This window comes from Henckelia pumila, chromosome 2 (genome assembly GCF_033568475.1).
Source record: "Henckelia pumila isolate YLH828 chromosome 2, ASM3356847v2, whole genome shotgun sequence".
Classification (NCBI taxonomy): domain Eukaryota; kingdom Viridiplantae; phylum Streptophyta; class Magnoliopsida; order Lamiales; family Gesneriaceae; genus Henckelia; species Henckelia pumila.
In genome coordinates, this window is record NC_133121.1 from 106,304,991 (window position 1) to 106,324,667 (window position 19,677).

Genomic DNA, 19,677 nt, shown 5'->3' on the forward strand with positions numbered 1-19,677 from the left:
GTAAAAGCTCCAAAGTCGTGAAATTATTGAGATCGTAAGTCAAAAGGTGGCAAGAAACACACCCCAACGTGCTTTTTAAAAAGGGAAGATGCAAGAAAATATAGAGGCTCGCAATCCAACGACATGCCAAGCAATATCATGTCTCTAGATAATAATTTGCCAATGTAATATCCATTCTCTAATGCTGAAAAGCTCTATCCCGAACAGTCGGAAGTACGCGAACACGTTGAGAAACTGGCAATGTATCCATGATGTAAACTATTTATGCCACTCGTTTAAGGGTTACTGTCCTATCCTCTTATTCTAAAGAATGAGCTCTATCTTATTTTAGTAATAGACCACGGCCGAGTATTTTCTTCGATTCCTAGAATTAGTTACTCCCCAAGACCTACCACGGCGATCCCTTGCTCGAAGAGTAGACGAGGCGCGATATCAGGATAGAGGCATGAGAGGAGAGACATTAAAACAGCTAGAATTAGAATCCATAGTGATAAAGGAATTTGTTGCAAGTGAAGCAGTTTAGGTAATCTCTGAAAATGTTGTTCTTGAATAATAATCTATGCATAGATGGCTTATTTCAAGTTGTTGTACATTAATACCAAGTGGAGAAAATAAGCAAACGTTAAAATACGCTACGAACATAAAATCCAAAATAAGAACATTATTTTGGAACATATGATCTAAATGGATATGTTTATACCACGCAAGGTTTTGCAGATTTCTTCAAACCGAAAAGTGATCGTCCCGCTCCATTATCGCTTACACTTTGCTTGCAACTTTCTTGTAAGTGTACCAGTTTGCAATCAACAGGTAAACAAAGAAATTGATGGAGCTAAGAATGGCTAGGAGCCAGTAAAAGTAGTCGAGATGGCCTCTATTCAAGTTATCAGGGATCCAGCCGAGCCTGCCATGGCTAGTTGTCACATTTGTCACGATTGTTACCAGAAACGTACTTAGATAATTGCCCAATGCATTAGTTGTGAGTGATAGCGCAGAGCACAAGCTTCTCATGGCGTCAGGTGCTTGGTCGTAAAAGAACTCGAGTTGTCCGATAAATGTGAAAACTTCGGCACATCCAACAAGAAAGTACTGTGGGACTTGCCAAAAAATCGACATGGGAATTGTCTTAAGATCATAGTAGTTGTTTCTTCTAACATAATCCAGACGAACAACCTCGAGTACACCAGCAACAATCATGGCGAAAATCGAGATGACAAGCCCGATTCCCATTCTTTGAAGCTGAGTGAATCCCCTCTCATTTCCAGTGAACTTTCTTGCCTTTGGAATGATCACCCGGTCGTAGACAAGAGTCCAGAATATGACACTTAAAGTATCAAAAAGCGACAATGAAGCTGATGGAATCTCGAAATTCGGGCCTATGTGTTGATCCATGGTGTTACCTTGTAGAACAAACATTGTGCTCATTTGACTGTAGACAGTAGAGAAAACGATCCCAGAAGCCCAAATTGGGAGTAGGCGAATTACGGATTTAAACTCTTCAACCTGAGTCACCGTACAGAGTTTCCATGGTTGTCCCTTTCCTTTCGAATCATCCGTCTCAGTTTCTACTGCTGCCTTGTCAAGGAACCTGATTTTCAACATGCTGCAGTTAGTGCTACCACATTCAACATGTTGCTGCTGTACTAATATCAAAGGGCTGAGTATTATTACCTGAACGTCTCGGTGTGCTCGAGCTTGCGGCTACCCTGAATGTCAGATTCCATATCGGCTCTCTCATAAAGAAGAGACTTGTCCGAGGGAACTTTTACACCAATGTTTCTAAAGGATGCCACCAAAACCTGCGCAATTCTTGTTATGGGACTCCCTCCTGGTACTTGCAGCCGATACAAATGGCTTCCAAAGAAGAAAAATGCAACTGCAATAGCCATAGAAACGGCTGGAATCCCGAACCCCCAACTCCAGCCCACGTTCATTTGTATCCAAACCAAGAAAGATGAAGCTATAAGAGCACCAACATTGATTGACAGGTAAAACCAATTGAAAAAAGAACTCTTCCTCTTTTTTTCCTCTTCGTCACTTTCATCAAATTGATCAGCACCGAAGGAGGAAACACAGGGTTTGATCCCGCCAGTTCCAAGTGCAATCAAGTATAGAGCAACAAAGAAGATTGCGGTTTGTGACGATGTTGGATGGCAACCATTCTGATCACATTCTGGCTTCAGCCCATGAACCGAAGCAGATATCGTCAAAAGTGTCATTCCCTGTATCAAAATAACAAAAAATCACACCTCGCTGAATCAACATCAAATTTGGTCCTCACAGAATCATGCTACTTGAGTAAAACCAGTTCGAGTATTTTACTATGATACAGAATATTAAACGCACTATGACACGAATAACATACGAAAACGTAGATAGTAGAGAAAGTTGCAATGGTCCAATATCTTCCAAGGTACGCATCAGCCAAGAAAGCACCGATAAGTGGAGTTATGTAGCAGGTTCCCGACCAATTTGTAACATTGTTTGATGCAGTTGCGTTCCCTTGGTTAAGCCGTAACGTCAGATAATTTACCAAATTAGTGCCCATGCCATAGTATGCCAATCTCTCGCAACACTCGGTTACTGTTGAAAACACAAAATTTACCAATTATCATGCAGTAACAAATGATACAAACTTTAAAACACGCTTTAAAACAGAGACGAAAATCTCACAAAGGATGAAGCGGCAAGCCTTCCAGTTTCCAGTTTTCTCCTTATTAGCTGGCCTCTTGTGGATATCCAAAGTCCCGTCATTTGTATGCATATACTGGTCTCCCATGACTGCAATCTTTAACTCTTCGCTCTGTATTTCTGGTAATTACTATATCACATAGAATCAGCCACCATACTAATATATAGCAAAATTCATCTACATAAGCACCAATTTACAGTAACTATGTTCATATAGAACATCATATCAGTCTAGTTAGAGGATTCTTGAAGTGAGCAACAGAATACAAGTCTTCATCATAAATTCTTGAACATGACAATTCAGTTGTCAATTATCCCATTTTCTAAATTATCACCAATTATAAACGGATGCTTCTTCTTCATAGAATATCTAATATTATAACGCCAGGTTTTTTTCAAATCCTTTGTATTAATTAAAACGAATGACCTTTTGAAAAGTCAATGATATCTTACAAAAACTGTCGTATTAAATTTCGTGTAGAGGGATCCACACGATCTGAAAGTAGGGCAGCACAAAAAGTTCATATAATAACATTAAATTAAATAGTACGAGAATGTTTAACACAAAAGCTAAACCCAAAGCTCCGGATATTATCTAGATCCATTAAAATATTCACGGAATCTCATAATCAATTGCCAATCTATGAAGAAAGCAATCATCACAGATTCACAAAACCCACGACTCATATCTTTACAAAAGTTCGAACAAAAAAAAAACCCAAGATTCTTCAAGAACAACAAAAACCCACAAAGATTCAGAAACAAACTCGAACCACGATATCCCAAGAAGCGTATAAAAAGCGTAACATGCAGAACACAAGAAGCCCATGAGAAAAAAATCGCAACTTTTTACAAGAAATTACAGAACTAGGATTTATTGTCACAACATACCTTGATTACCACCAAGATTTGATGAAAACAGAGGAAAAAAGAAAGAAAAAGAAATTTTAAATAGGGAGAGAGATTGCATGCGAGGAAAACCGGGACAAAGATGTTACCCGGTTCCCACTCGCATCGCATGCGTATTCAGTCACAGAAGAGAGGTAGATTCAGCTTAGATTGGGAAGTGTGCATCGTAAATGCATCATCATTATGACCATATTAATTAATATACCAGAAGATTGTATTGATGTTAGCAATTCTACCACTCAACGAATCCCTAGAAATGCGGGAAATTATTTCTGGTGTGCCAATATTTGGTGCGGAAAATTCTACGGCAACAAGTTCATGCTGCACGCGAGTAAAAGGATTGTCAAAGTTTGATGGTATGTTTCATTCGTTTCGATTATATAATCGTTATTTTTTTTTTTACATAAATTTAAAAAATTATTGGAAAAATGACAAAATTTCTATTTTATTCATGTTTAATTCATTCAAAACATAGTTACACGATTTTCAAGATATTGTTAACAAATATATATTAGTAGAAATATTGCTAAATATAATGCATATTTATATATTTGAGACAAATAAGGAATCAAACGTGACCAATGTAATTAAGATGGAGATTGTAAGTTAATCACAGCACGTGTATAAAAATTGTAATTGAGTTTTCTAACTTTATTGTCACACGGACCAATCATTTGTTAATGTGAAAGATAAAATTGCAAGAAATGGTGTGGGAGATTGTTTTAAGAAAATAATATTTGGTGATTAAATATGTTATTTTCGTAATTGATAGTTTATATATATATATATATATATATATATATATATTATGTATGAGCTACCTCAAATCTTGAGGTGTTTACCCAGATTTACAGTGTAACGTACTATTGTTTCTGTTTTTTTAGATAATGAGCTTAATTAACTTGATTGAAAGCACAACCTAAAAACCAAATGGTGCAAAGGTTCTGTTATATACTCCAGAATCAGTAATTTTACAGCAAAAAAATGGTCATTTAAATATATAGGTCTGATTTTGTTTTTAATTCAATAAAAAGAACTTTTGACTTTTTAATTCAGTCAAAGGGTCTTAATTAAGGATAATTTGGTCTTTTTTTTTTTTTGAAAAAAAAAAAATTATGTCCAACTTTCATTTTCCCTCCTCCCTTCGTTCCCTCTCTCCTCTCCAAGATTCGAACCTGGCACTCCTATCTCCTCCTAGACTTTAACCACTAAACCACCAATATTTTTTATAATAATAGTACACAATAAAATATATGAACAATGGTTTGGGTTGACCCAAGTCTGGGTCGACCAAGCCGAGCAACCCAGGCTTGGTCGACCCAAGCTCGACCCAAGCGGTCGACCAAGCTGTCAAAGCGGTCGACCAAGCCCAAGCCTTGGTCGACCGCTTTTCCAAGGGGGTCGACCGCTTGGGCAGGGAACCGAGCCCAAGCCTTGGTCGACCGCTTTTCCAAGGCGGTCGACCGAGCCCAAGTCTTGGTCGACCGCTTGGGCAGGAAAGGTGGTCAACCGCTTTGTGAATTTGAAAAAATAAAAAAAGAAGAAGAAGAAGAGGAGGGAAAATGAGAAAGGGGAGAGAGAGAAAAGAAGATAGAAAAAAAAACAACGCAGAGACGTGAAATAAGAAGGAGGAGGAGAGAGAAAACACTTAAAGCAAGGATAATATAGTCTTTTCGATCAGAGGTCTATCTATTGAATTAAAAACAAGACAAGGTCTATATCTTTATTTTTCCCAAAAAAGATGGGGTGAGTGAGTAAAGAGATTTGGCTTTATGAAAGCCCCATATGAGTGACAGGTGAGCCACGTAGGTAAAAACCCATGGAAATTGGAAACAATCATTTTCTTTCGAATTTTTACATTAATATTAATAAATAATAATAATAATAATAATAATAATAATAATAACTGTAGAAAAGTACAGAAACATATGTCTCGGCCAATAACTTTCTCTAGTGCAGCCTCTGCACTCACAAGCTTCTCAACATAGCTGATTAAAAAAAAAAGTTAATGCATCGCATCCCATTACCACAAACATGAAATCGATAAACAGAATAAATCTATTATCTATTACATATCTAAATATGTGAGTTGAATTGTGAATTTATTTATATATCTTTTTCTCATTAATGTCTTCAATTTATCATTTTCTTTGTTTTATTATTATTATTATAATTATATCTATTATCTATCTATTTCTATTACATATATCTATTATCTATTATATATTCTATCATTACATATATAAATTATTATTAGTATTACATATATAAATATGTGAGTTGAATTATGAATTTACTCATATGTCCTTCTCTCATTATTGCTTTCAATTTAATTTGTTCTTTATTTTTTTATTATTATTATTATTATTATTATTATTATTATTATTATTATTATTATTATATCTATTATATATTTATTTCTATTACATATCTTCTTTATTATTATTATTATATTATTATTATATATATATATAAATATATGACTTGAATTGTGAATTTACTAATATGTCATTCTCTCATTATTACTTTCAATTTAATGTGTTCTTTGTTTTATTATTATTATTATAATTATATCTATTATCTATCTATTTCTATTACATATCTATCTATTACATATCTAAATATGTGAGTTGAATTGTGAATTTACTCATATGTCATTCTCTCATTAATGTCTTCAATTTATCATTTTTTTGTTTTATTATTATTATAATTATATCTATTATCTATCTATTTCTATTACATATATCTATTATCTATTATCTATTGTCTATTCTATCATTACATATATAAATTATTATTAGTATTACTTATATAAATATGTGAGTTGAATTATGAATTTACTCATATGTCATTCTCTCATTATTGATTTCAATTTAATTTGTTCTTTATTTTTATTTTTATTTTATTTTTTTTATTATTATTATTATTATTATTATTATTATTATTATTATTTTTATCTATTTATTTCTATTACATATCTTCTTTAGTATTATTATTATTATTATTATTATTATATATATATAAATATGTGACTTGAATTGTGAATTTACTCATATGTCATTATCTCATTATTGCTTTCAATTTAATGTGTTCTTTGTTTTATTATTATTATTATTATAATTATATCTATTATCTATCTATTTCTATTACATATTTAAATATGTGACTATGTGAGTTCATTTGTGAATTACTTGACTACCCTTTTCTCATTATCAAATAATTAATGTGTTTTTCTTTTTTAGTAATTTATTTATGTGACTCTTTATTTAACTAATTTATTTAAATTTATTATCTATCTATTACATCTATCTATTATCTATTACATATATAAATATGCAAGTTGAATTGTTTTACTCATATGTCATTCTCTCATTAATTCCTTTAATTTAATGTGTTATTTCTTTTACTATTATTATTATAATTATATCTATTATTTATCTATTTCTATTATTTAATGTGTTCTTTATTTTATTATTATTATTATATCTATTATCTATTTATTTATATTACATATCTTTATTATTATATATTATATATTATATTATATATATATATAAATATGTGAGTTGAATTGTGAATTTACTCATATGACATTCTCTCATTATTCCTTTCAATTTAATGTGTTCTTTGTTTTATTATTATTATTATTATTATTATTATTATTATTATTATTATATCTATTATCTATCTATTTCTATTACATATCTAAATATGTGACTATGTGAGTTCATTTGTGAATTACTTGACTACCATTTTCTCATTATCAAAATAATTAATGTGTTTTTCTCGTTTAGTAATTTATTTATGTGACTCTTTATTTAACTAATTTATTTAAATCTATTATCTATCTATTACATTTATTTATTATCTATTACATATATAAATATGCGAGTTGAATTGTTTTACTCATATGTCCTTATCTCATTAATTCCTTCAATTTAATGTGTTCTTTCTTTTATTATTATTATTATAATTATATCTATTATTTATCTATTTTTATTACATATATAAATCTTGACTACCTTTTTCTCATTATCAAATAAATAATTTGTTTTTCTGTTTCAATAATTTATTTAAATCTATTATCTATTTCTATTACATATATAAATATGTTAGTTGAATTGTAAATTTACTCATATGTCATTCTCTCATTAATGTCTTCAATTTAATGTGTTCTTTGTTTTCTATTCAATATATAAATATGTGAGTTGAATTTTGAATTTATTCTTATGTCTTTCTCTCATCAATGTCTTCAATTTAATTTGTTCTTTGTTTTATTATTATTATAATTATATGTATTATCTATCTATTTCAATTACATATATAAATCTTGACTACCTTTTTCTCATTATCAAATAATTAATTTGTTTTTCTCTTTCATTAATTTATTTAAATCTATTATCTATTACATATATAAATATTTAATATTATTAATTATTATTTATTTTATTTTATAAATATAAATATGTGATTTGAATTGTGAATTTACTTATATGTTCTTCTCTCATTAATATCTTCAATTTAATGTGTTCTTTGTTTTATTATTATTATAGTTATATTTATTATCTATCTATTTCTATTACTTATGATTTATTACTTATTATTTATTTATATTTATATTTATATTATTTATAAATATGTGAGTTTATTTGTGAATTTACTTGACTATCCTTTTTTCATTATCAAATAATTAATATATTTTCTTCTATCAATAATTTATTTATGTGACTCTTTATTTAAATAATTTATTTAAAAAGTATATCATGCACTCTTTCAAATATAAAAAAAAAACTATTAAGATTTTATGATTCACATATGAACAAGTTGGATTACTAATAATACTTTAATAAGATAGTATGAAACTTAAAATAAAAATTTGTATAATGTACTTTAATTTTTTTAATCCATCTAATATTTATATTATTTTAATTTTTATAATCTATCTAATATCTATTTTATTACTATTATAAACATATGAGTAAAAATTTTATATTAACTTAAATATTTTTATTTTTTATACAATATTTTTCTATTGTACACTTTCATAAATTTTTATTATTTGCTCTTTTTCTTATTTGATATTTATTATTTACTCTTTTTTATTTGATTTAATTTTTCCTACAAAATAAATTTAATCATTTATTACACATTATTTTCTGTTAATATTACAAGATAATCATAAGACCGAACGCTTGTATCTTGACCAAAAGCTATAGTTGGTGGTAATGCTGCAACTCAAATATTTTAAATCGCACAACAATTAATTTTTTTATTCTACTCGTGGAAATTAGCTACAAATTATATGTTTAAATAAAATTATATGTCTTTATTTTCAGATCTTCTAATTTTCTAATTTCTTTAATCTACTTGTAGTCATTAACCATAAATTATATTTATATGTTTAAATTATATATTTAAATAAAAATATCAACTATATATATCATATTCATGTGTTTTGGTTTTCAATATCTAAATTGATAGATATAGACAATAAACAAATCTACTTCAACAATCTTAACTTTGGCTACTGAAACTCCTAGCAAACAACACACTATGATAATCAATATTGAAAATTTTGGAAAATATTATTTTCTCATATACCAACTTCTTCACACTTTACAAAAGATACAATAATTGTTTATGAAAAACAGTAGCATAAGGAATATTCTGAATTTGATCAAACGTTTTTTGCATGATGGATCCAAGACTTGAGATAAACTATAAATGTTAGAGTCTTTTGAAGATGATTTATTCCAAAAATGATGACGACAATAAATGCTTTTGTACGATCCAATGAATGAATTGTAATGAAAAAATAAATTGACTCGTAACTAGGAACATTATATAACAAATAGTATACATGAGATATGAAAAGTAGTCTACTGAATTTATTCTTTATGTTTTGTAACCGATGAATATTTTTTAATGACTATTACTTCTCTTTTAAAAGTCATTTGACATATATCTGTTGGAAAAAATATTACGTTGCATTTACTATTGTCTACTCATATTTTTGAAGGCATCAAATCATCAAAACTAGATTGTCTAAATGAGAGCTACAATATAAATCAATATATTTTTAGTGAATTTTTCGATATTAAGATGCATGAATAATAAATTTTATATCATAATATATTAAAGTTTGACCTTGTAAATCTTTTAAAATATCGCACAACAGCCCAACCGTTATGCGGTTCAATCGCTCTACCAAACAGGGACAATTATTGTACCCAACAGTTTTTTACACATTATTTTTTTGATGATCTATTATTTATTATCTATTATATATATTTATTACTATTATAAATATGAGCTCCAATTATCATTAATTTAAATATCATTGTTTGGTATACACTATTTGAGTTTTAATTATGAATTTAAGTAAATATTCTTATTTTTTATTCACTGTTTTTTCAATAAATTTTACAAAACACTATATGCATACTTAAATAAAAAAAGTTGCATGATGTACTACTTAAATGTCTATGTTTTTTTACACACTATTTTCTACTAATGTTAAAAATGATACTTGATCCAACTGCGATCGAAAAAAGTTTTTTTTTCACACAAATAGTGATTTTGAGATTCATGTTTTTATAACTTGAAAATTTATGCATTTATTCTCAATTTTAAGTTTATATATTATTTAATTTATTAATTACTTGATATAATTAAAATTATAATAAAACTAAAAAAAATTACATGCTTAATTTCGCATGAAGCTCGCTTAATTTTCTAATGCTTGAAGCTTTCGTGATGTTTCATCACAATTCATGTTTTTTATAACCTTGTTTTTAAGCCATTTATATTAGTATAGTGAGAGGTTAATACATTTATTGTAAGTTTGGTTTGCTATAAGTTTTGACAAAAGGAAAAACAATAAATTTAATTAAGCTAATTCACAAATTCTGGGGCAAAAAAAATTTATTAAAAGAAAGATTGAGTCATATAACAAGAAACTCTTTGCTACTTGAACAATCATACAATAGAAACGTTAACACATGTCTCGTTTATAAATAAAGACTCATCAGTTTTGTTCTATTATTTCTCATATTTTTTTGCCTAAATTCAACTCTTGTTTTTTAACTATTCAATATAGAGTTAACCGATTTATTTTTTTTAACATGTAATCATAAATATGTAAGTTACAACACCCAAAATATCAATTACGTGGTTGTCAATTTCAATTATAGGATGCTACTTCCTTTCCAATAAGTGAGATGAAAACACGATTTAGGATAATACAATTTCAGTATTGCAACTAAAATCAAATATTTCAACAGCCAAAATAGTATAGTATGCTTTTCAAATAGGCAACCGATTATAATTACTTTTGAAGCATCCAACACCATCAGCACAATATCGGAAGATTTGGGCACAGCTATAACCTGGCATTGATTTCAGCTTTCAAAGTTCAAATGCAATTCAAATTGGAAAGCTACATTTTTCACATCTAACATTAGCAATCTTCGAACAAATTATATCATATCAAAAGAACAATTTCCAATGGTTAAAATTGAAATGGTAGCCATTGGATAAGTACACTTGAGACAGTATAGAATGAGACAAGAACCATTTAAGTACATTTGACTAATAATCAACTATGTGAAGAAAAGTAGGATCCAATTTTAGAGTGAGAAGCTCCAGCAATCGTCGTTTTTCTTTCACTTCTTCCAACACATACATTCCTAAAGTACTGAGAAAACAAACGTGGGAAAGCCTATCAGTGCAACTCGTCCGTACCCAAATTTTGTAACTTCAAAACCCTCCATGGCTCCACTTGAACCCTGATCCATAATGAACACCCATCAGAACGTGGCTTGCAAACTTGATCAAACTACCCAAACAAATAAGTTAATTAGTAGGAAATTTTTTGAAAACTAAGAATACTAATATACAAATCAAGAATTCGCATACTTTTGACAGCTCCAACAGCTGTGTCTTCAGCTTCGCAATCTTAGCTTTTAGCTGGCCCAAGTGGTATTCTGTATGGTTAAATTACCTCATGATCATTATAATGTTTTGATTTTTAAAGAACAAAGTCACCATGCGTATAATAAAAACCAAATGAAAATAAAGAATAGAGACTATATAATCAGAATACAAATCAAGCTCAGTAAACTCAAATTTGAACCACCGATAATTGGAGAGTTGGGTCTTGAGAAAAAGGAGAAGTGAAATAGATGTTGCAACAGTGTGTGATTAATGTTGGGGTAGAAGAAGTCACGTAGATTTTAATTTAGAAATCCAAACAACAAGAATAGAAGGTCAAAGTGAAGAAAAATCACCGCAAATATGTCAAAACCAGCAAACAAAAAAAAACAGAAGAAGAAAAAGGGAAAAAATTAACCCAGACGAAGTCGTGCAATCCCCAGAAAGAAGATAGAACAACAATACGCAAGAGGATTGAAGGCCAAAGAATTGCAAGACATTGAAGAAGGAGCAAGAAAGGGAGAAGAAGAATGGAAGAGAATGTGATGATCGGTCTGCTAAAATATTCTCGTTTGGACGCTATTTTTCTTTTGCTGCAGTGGAGTGACCAAATCAGTCCATCACTACCTTAGTTATTATATTTTTTAACAATGATAATGAGACTAAATTTAGTCAAAATATATGACTAATATCACATTTAAACAATTGTACAGGACCACACTGGTTTTCTTAGTTTTATTTATACTTTTAAAGTCGATGGGAAATACTCATGTATTTGGCACATTCAACATGGATAAATAGTCTTTGGATTATTTATTCCACATCATTTTTAACCAAATAAATATTGTCCTCAAAACATAAATATAAAATAATGTACAGACTATAAAGTTTATTTTATAACAGTTTTTGAAACACACTTGCTATATATCCGAGTGGAAATTTTGAAAATGATCCTTTGAAGGCAATCCTATCAGAGATAATCATTTAATTATAATCTTTGTAAAATACCTTAATGTGATGATAAAGAAGTGAGAATTCTTCAATCTTGAAACAGAACGAAAGCATTCCCTGTAAAATGACATGAAAACGATAAAATCAGCAGACGCAGATAAAATTTTTGTAAAAAAAAAAAAATTGCACCCCAAGAAAAGATTCTTCGAAGTATACATGCGAGGAAAAGCCCACCGAATATTCCAACGATGAAATACAGAGCATTCTTCGTATCTTTTTCGTGTTCTTGAAACACAAAACTCAGCAAAGAACTGTCTCTCGAAAAACTCTGATCAAGAAACACCCCAAAAACCCACTGGAGAATTCCCGTTTCCAGATAACAGAAGCAAAGCGAGGGCAAGCAATCCAGAAAACTATAAAAAAAAAAGTCAAGCTTTCTCTTGAGTTTCTCCATATTTGTTTCCTTGGAAACAAATTTTCAGCAGAAAAAAGATTGAATTACAGTCAACCAACATAATTACGAAGAGGGAACACAGTGCAGATCGGAAGCCGAAGGAATTATAAGCTGCTTGACACTCTCATAGTTTGCAACTCATCAATGGTCTTGAATTTCCGGTGAGCATCGGAATCCCTCGGCCTATTGCGCTCATTGCTTGAATCCCCGTCTGTATCCGCCGATTAATTACCGACGGAGCACCCATGAACGATATATTGTACAGCATGATCGAAAGAGAAGAGGATGTGGTAAAGTGCTGATTCACAAAAGAGAAACACAAACAAATGCACAGAAACGGTAACCACCGATTCACTCCACCACTCTTCTGTCGACGCTTTTGGATCTTGTTGGGCGTTGTAAGCAAGTAACGACGCGTGGGTTTTTTTTTTTTACCTGAAACCGGGAAGAAACTGGCCCATTTTACATTATTCGCGCTTTATAGTATGTAGATATATATATATATATATATATATATTAGTTTGATTATTCAGCAAAATGTGATAAATATTATAAAGCTTTTATATGAATTTGTATGAATATTTTGAATAATAAGAACCTAGCAATCAGGAAATTTAAAAAACATGGTACACTGGCAACTGAATGCTATAAGCTAGAGTTGAATCTGACATTTTAAAATCAAATAATAATAATAATAATAATAATAATAATAAAGGATGACGTTTTTCTTAGTCCCATATAATAACATGCATGGGATAAACCAAAAATTGAAATTTTATATCATTTCCTGGTTTCTTTAGAAAATTTTAATCGCATCACCCTTTGACCTCACAAATTTTCATGGAATAAAAGACAAAGAACTTTTTTTTTTTTTTTTTTACTGCATAACGATAGAGATATGATGATTGACTATTCACCACCGGCCCAGCATTAAAAAAATAACTCGTCAAAATTGAAGATCATACGTACGTCACAATTTGATTTTCGCCTAAAAAAAGAAACGGTTCATCTCCATACGCAATAATAATTAACTTGGCTTTATCATCTGGGAAACTCAGCTTCCCCGATTGAATGTCTAAATTAGAATAGAATAATTTAAAATTTGATATATATATATATATTATTCGACAATTAGGAATTTAGGATATATAATATATTTTATTATCGTACATGATTTATTAGGAAATAATAAAAAAAGTCATCAAGTTACTCATTGATTGATCATGGACGATGTTACGTGCATATTGCGAGTTATACATTGATTTTTACATTGCATTTTTTTTTTGAAATAGTTTATACATTGTATTTAAAGTTAAAAATTTGTTTCAAATATATTTTTGAAAGAATTTTTTCAAATTAAATACAAAAATAATTTTGTAATTTAAAATATAATGTGTAAATCAATATGTAACAATCAATATGTACACATCTAGCATTTTTCTTGATTTATACTACTATATATATATATATTGTTTTAGAAAATAAAGAAAACATCCAAGCACTCTGAAACTACAAATAATTATTCCCATAATTATAAAGAAGTTAGTATTGTGGGAAGAAATTTTATAATAACTAGCATAATCGTACACACGCAACGCGTGTATATAAAATCATATAATATATTTAATATTGTATGTTATGTATAAATATTATTTTTTCGATAATATTTAAATTTATTTTTTTTATTTATAAAATAATATAAAAAATTTATTTTTCGATTTATCTTATCTATAATGTTTAGTTGAGAAAAATATGGAAATTTAAAATATCGAAATTTAAAAAAAAAAACAAATAAAAAAATAATGAGAAAAATATGGAAATTTAAAATATCGAAATTTTAAAAAAAACAAATAAAAAAATTATAATATTTATATTACATAATAAATGAAAAGATGGTGTCTAAAGAGATTCTTTATATCGATAGAGATTATAAGTTGACTCAAATTTGAATTTAGAATGTCATGATATTGATAAAGACTTGTTCCAAATAATTAGTTTAGTTGTAATAATGATCAGTTTGTTCAGCACACCCAATTGCTGGCGCCAATAGTTCTTTTTCTTAGCTTTCAAACTATATATATATATAATTTTTTATTTTTTATTTTTTTATTTTTATATTTTAGGTTTCAATATCTATCTTAATTCTTGTGTGAGTGTGACTTGAGTGAGACCTCTCCTCCAACTACATTCGTTATCTGTATTCGATTTGATTTTAATATCGGTATTTTATGGAAATTAAATATAATGTCGTGGAAATTAAAAATATATATGTCGACCATTAATTAGTTTAGCCGTGATGTACATACGTTACACGTGCATAACATATAATATATATATATATATATATATATATATATATATATATATAATGACAAATCTTTAAAAAAAATACTTGCATAGATAAGTTAATATTCAAATTCAGATTATATTTGTGGGAAAATTGAAACAAAATGATAAGTAAAAAAAAAAAATTTACATCAAATATATAATAGTGGGGGAGAGGGAGTGAATTTTAATTTGTTGGGAAGTTAAATTTAAAATAAGTTGTTGATATTATATTAAAGTTTTTCTCTAATTTTTTTTAAATAAAATGGAGGATAATTAAATACACTCATTAAAATGCACTCACTAAAATGACAATAATACTTTATCTAAGGAGTTCATGCATCAATAAATAATGAAGATACTTAAATCATTATTCTCTTGAAATTTCATGGAAGTGTCATATGCGGTGCCACATTTTAAAACCTACGTACGTACATTGATCATTTTAAGACATATATACCTGCAGGAGTGAGGCATAAATTTAATGCCGATGAAAGTATATAATAATTGAGTTGGCTAATTTCTAATCAGAAACTCCAACCACTTTATGTGACAATTAAGAAATGAAAACAGACAACATAATTTTTTCTTTTTAAAAAAAAAAACCTTAATTTTTGCAACGATCGAAACCTTAATTTCAAAGGGATCCATATGTAATATTGGCTAATTTCACCTAACGTTGGAACAACGACGTTATGGCAGCAGTGTTCCACACTTAATTGTCATCTATAAAATGTTGCGTTGCCCCGTCAAGATTCAATGCAACAATCTCCCTAAGACATATCAACTGCAACCAAATTCAGCTAGCTAGCTGCTGTACTTGATCTCTCTCATTTCTTAAAAAAAAATTAACCCATTATATTCACACATGGATTCATGGGTTCGAGTTTTGATCCTCGTATCATGTTTGGCACTCCCCGCGTTCGTCGAGTCGAGGACTCGCCATTATAAATTTAATGTAAGTATGCAAATCTTTACTGTGTTTTCTTCATTTTTTGATCATTTTGTTAGAAGAGTCCTCCAAATATTTTGGTTTTGCGTTAGATTCGTGTTTTTTTGGACTCTGCTCATTACATTCATAAAATAAGCTATGAGAATTTACAAGTTATAATTGAGCGTGAGAATGAATCGAAAGATTAAATCCTGTTTGGTTTGGGAAGGGATTATGGAAGTTTTCAAATCAACGGAATTATAATCTACTTTAAGGAGGTTAGCTTGGAAATAAAAAGACAATTTTGTTCATACATGGGAGGTGGTTAACCATATGCAAATTTCAAGATATTCTTTAATTAAAAAAATTTTGAAATCGCTACCAGCATCGTTTGTCGTAGCTACCTGCTAATTAAATCAACACGCACATACATTAATTTAATTTCTTTCTAGTAGTCCATGCATGCATAAGTACTAATAATAATAGTACGTAACTTATCATTAATTCTTTGTACATGTACAGGTGGTGATGAAGAATATCTCTCGTTTGTGCTCATCCAAATCCATCGTCACCGTCAACGGACAGTTTCCGGGACCAACAATCTACGCCCGGGAAGGCGACACAGTCGTCGTCAAGGTCATCAACAACGTGAAATACAACGTCTCAATCCACTGGTAAGTAACTTGCATCTGCTATATATCAATGAATTAATGCATCATCAAATGCCAAACATGTAGTATAATATATGTGTATATGTATAACACGACGGATCGTCTAGGCACGGTGTCAGGCAACTGAGGACGGGTTGGGCGGACGGGCCAGCATATATTACACAGTGCCCTATCCAGACAGGTCAAACCTATGTGTACAACTTCACCATCACAGGCCAAAGGGGCACGCTACTCTGGCACGCGCATATTCTATGGCTCAGAGCCACCGTGCACGGCGGTTTAGTCATTTTGCCAAAGCTTGGTGTTCCGTATCCTTTCCCCAAACCCAACCACGAAACCGTCATCGTCTTAGGTAAATCATATTCGCCGTTATATATTCATGATATTATAAGTTTTTTACAAGTTTCCATAATTGAATATTATGACATCATGAGTACTGAAGTTGTAGTACTTGATTTGTAGCTGAATGGTGGAAATCAGATACTGAAGCCGTGATCAATGAAGCTATAAAATCCGGCCTCGCGCCAAATGTCTCCGATGCTCACACAATCAACGGCCATCCAGGCCCTGTGATCTCTATCTGCTCCTCCACAGGTACCAAAACTATATATATATATATTACCAACCAATCATGCCAACCTCTGCGTCCATCACGCATAACACACTCAATTATTGTACATGGTGGACACAGAGGTTGGCACGGTCGTGGACTGCACACAAAACAATTCTAGTCTAGGATATTTCATCAAACAATACTATACATTATATACATCTCTACGTTCCATACGTTTTCTAGGCGGATTTACCCTAAATGTCGCGCCGGGAAACACGTACATGCTACGCCTAATCAACGCCGCACTCAACGAAGAACTCTTCTTCAAGATCGCGGGCCACAAGCTGACCATAGTAGAAGTCGACGCCACTTACGTGAAACCCTTCAAAACAGACACGATCTTGATCGCGCCAGGCCAGACCACCAACGTGCTCGTGGCAGCCGACCAGGGCGTCGGAAAGTACATGCTGGCAGCGTCTACGTTCATGGACACAGCCATCGTCGCGGTGGACAACACGACGGCCACCGCGACTCTGCATTACTCCGGCACGCAGGCCAGTTCTCCGACCACGTTCGCAACCCCGCCATCAAGAAACGCCACGCCAGTGGCCAACAGATTCACGAACTCGCTGAGGAGCCTCAATTCCAACATGTATCCAGCGAAAGTCCCGCAGAAAATCGACCACTCTCTGCTGTTCACCGTCGGGCTGGGGATCAACCCGTGCTCCACATGCAAGGCGGGGAACGGGAGCCGCGTCGTGGCGGCGGTGAACAACGTCACGTTCGTGATGCCGACCACCGCTCTTCTACAAGCGCATTACTTGAACATAAAGGGAGTTTTCACCACTGATTTCCCCGGGAACCCGCCGTTCAAATTCGACTACACCGGGAACCTGCCTTCCAATCTAGCTACCACGAGCGGGACAAAAGTTTACAGGGTTTCTTACAATGATACAGTGCAGGTAATTCTACAGGATACCGGAGTGATCGCGCCCGAAAACCATCCTGTGCATCTGCATGGATTCAATTTCTTTGCAGTGGGAAAAGGGTTAGGAAATTATAATCCAAACACAGATCCTAACAAGTTCAATCTCGTCGATCCCGCCGAAAGGAACACGATCGGTGTGCCATCTGGTGGGTGGGTAGCCATCAGATTCCGAGCAGATAACCCAGGTAATATTTCAGAAAACTTTTATTCGAACACATATTTTAAGTTTTTTTTTAATTATGTAACATTAAAAACGTTTTTAAAGTATATGTCCAAACAGAACAAATGTGACTTTAATTAGTAGAATGCATGGAGCAAGAAACTAACAATATTTTGATGATCGATCAGGAGTGTGGTTTATGCATTGCCATTTGGAAGTGCACACGACATGGGGGCTGAAAATGGCGTTCTTGGTGGAAAATGGAAATGGCCCGAATGAATCCATCATCCCACCTCCTAAAGATTTGCCAAAATGTTGAATCTCAATATATACATACATACAGACTTTTTATGAATTTCTATTATTTTGAGTGTAATTAATATAGGATAATGCAGGAATGAGTTTGTTTCTTGAGTAAAGTAAAGTAAAGTTTGCTCAAGTGGAATTGAAGCAATAGCTACACACATGATTCGTTAACATATATACATGTTGATTTTTTGTGGAATTTTATACATGCAACGTCGATCCTCATTCAAGCGATATATATATAATATTTGGGCTTTTGGGCTTCATTTCTTTGTGTGATCCACCAAACTTTGAGATCTTGGATCTCTAATATTGTTTGCCGCGATTTTTCCTTTCTCAATGATGCACCAATATATGGCGTGCCTAATCCAGTGCAATGTTATAGATTTTAGGACGGAGCAAGTTTTTTTTTTAAAAAAAAGTTGACACAATACATAAATAAAATTATCCAAACTCTAAAGGAAAAGGATTTATTAAAACGAATTAATGGGGCCAACCACAAGATATACATTTACAGATAGAATATTTTGGAAGATGGTCGTATATGGGATTTCTAAATTGTTAAGCAATCAAAAATCTCACGCCACTCGATCTACAAAACAAAACCAAACAAAACAAAACCAAAAAAAAAAAAAAAAAACCTCACGCCACTTGTTGTGTTTCGATAAATAAATAAAATAAATCAGTAATTATTTTCCCTAATACTTCTAAAATGAAAATCCCATGTAACATTTGTCACGTACATGTCTGACGACACAGATTTATGTTCAAATAATATTTTTTCTTAGATCATATTCGTCATATAT

General features: G+C 31.1%; 2 protein-coding genes across 3 annotated transcripts; one reads left to right on the plus strand and one right to left on the minus strand.

Moving 5' to 3' along the window:
* Nucleotides 1-518: 518 nt before the first annotated feature.
* Nucleotides 519-3,815, minus strand: LOC140881677 (protein NRT1/ PTR FAMILY 8.1). Of its 2 annotated transcripts, none has more exons than XM_073287171.1 (5): nt 3,583-3,815; nt 2,674-2,811; nt 2,366-2,583; nt 1,672-2,222; nt 519-1,588 (listed from the first exon to the last, which is right to left on the minus strand). In XM_073287171.1, the coding sequence occupies exons 1-5, from the start codon at nt 3,659-3,661 to the stop codon at nt 760-762; spliced, it is 1,815 nt and encodes a 604-aa protein (XP_073143272.1). In that variant the 5' UTR covers nt 3,662-3,815; the 3' UTR covers nt 519-759. The 2 variants fall into 2 exon arrangements, with proteins under 2 accessions (XP_073143272.1, XP_073143274.1); XM_073287173.1 differs by having other exon boundaries at nt 2,674-2,821; nt 3,583-3,740.
* Nucleotides 3,816-16,045: 12,230 nt separating this feature from the next.
* On the plus strand, nt 16,046-19,019 carry LOC140880571 (laccase-4). The gene is made up of 6 exons (XM_073285132.1): nt 16,046-16,220; nt 16,716-16,867; nt 16,972-17,216; nt 17,327-17,458; nt 17,661-18,590; nt 18,754-19,019. Exons 1-6 carry the CDS (start codon nt 16,131-16,133, stop codon nt 18,882-18,884), a joined length of 1,680 nt encoding a protein of 559 aa, XP_073141233.1. The 5' UTR covers nt 16,046-16,130; the 3' UTR covers nt 18,885-19,019.
* Nucleotides 19,020-19,677: the final 658 nt, after the last annotated feature.

What these genes read in the sequence shown, in the direction of transcription:
- LOC140881677 (XM_073287171.1), bottom strand. Translation starts at nt 3,661, where the DNA reads ATGCAATCTCTCTCCCTATTTAAAATTTCTTTTTCTTTCTTTTTTCCT. An exon ending in TCTCTACTATCTACGTTTTC is followed by an intron (nt 2,223 to 2,365) that starts GTATGTTATTCG and finishes ATTTTGATACAG; the next exon opens with GGAATGACACTTTTGACGAT. An exon ending in GAGCACACCGAGACGTTCAG is followed by an intron (nt 1,589 to 1,671) that starts GTAATAATACTC and finishes GTTGAAAATCAG; the next exon opens with GTTCCTTGACAAGGCAGCAG.
- LOC140880571 (XM_073285132.1), top strand. Translation starts at nt 16,131, where the DNA reads ATGGATTCATGGGTTCGAGTTTTGATCCTCGTATCATGTTTGGCACTC. An exon ending in TACAACGTCTCAATCCACTG is followed by an intron (nt 16,868 to 16,971) that starts GTAAGTAACTTG and finishes CGGATCGTCTAG; the next exon opens with GCACGGTGTCAGGCAACTGA. An exon ending in ATTCCGAGCAGATAACCCAG is followed by an intron (nt 18,591 to 18,753) that starts GTAATATTTCAG and finishes ATGATCGATCAG; the next exon opens with GAGTGTGGTTTATGCATTGC.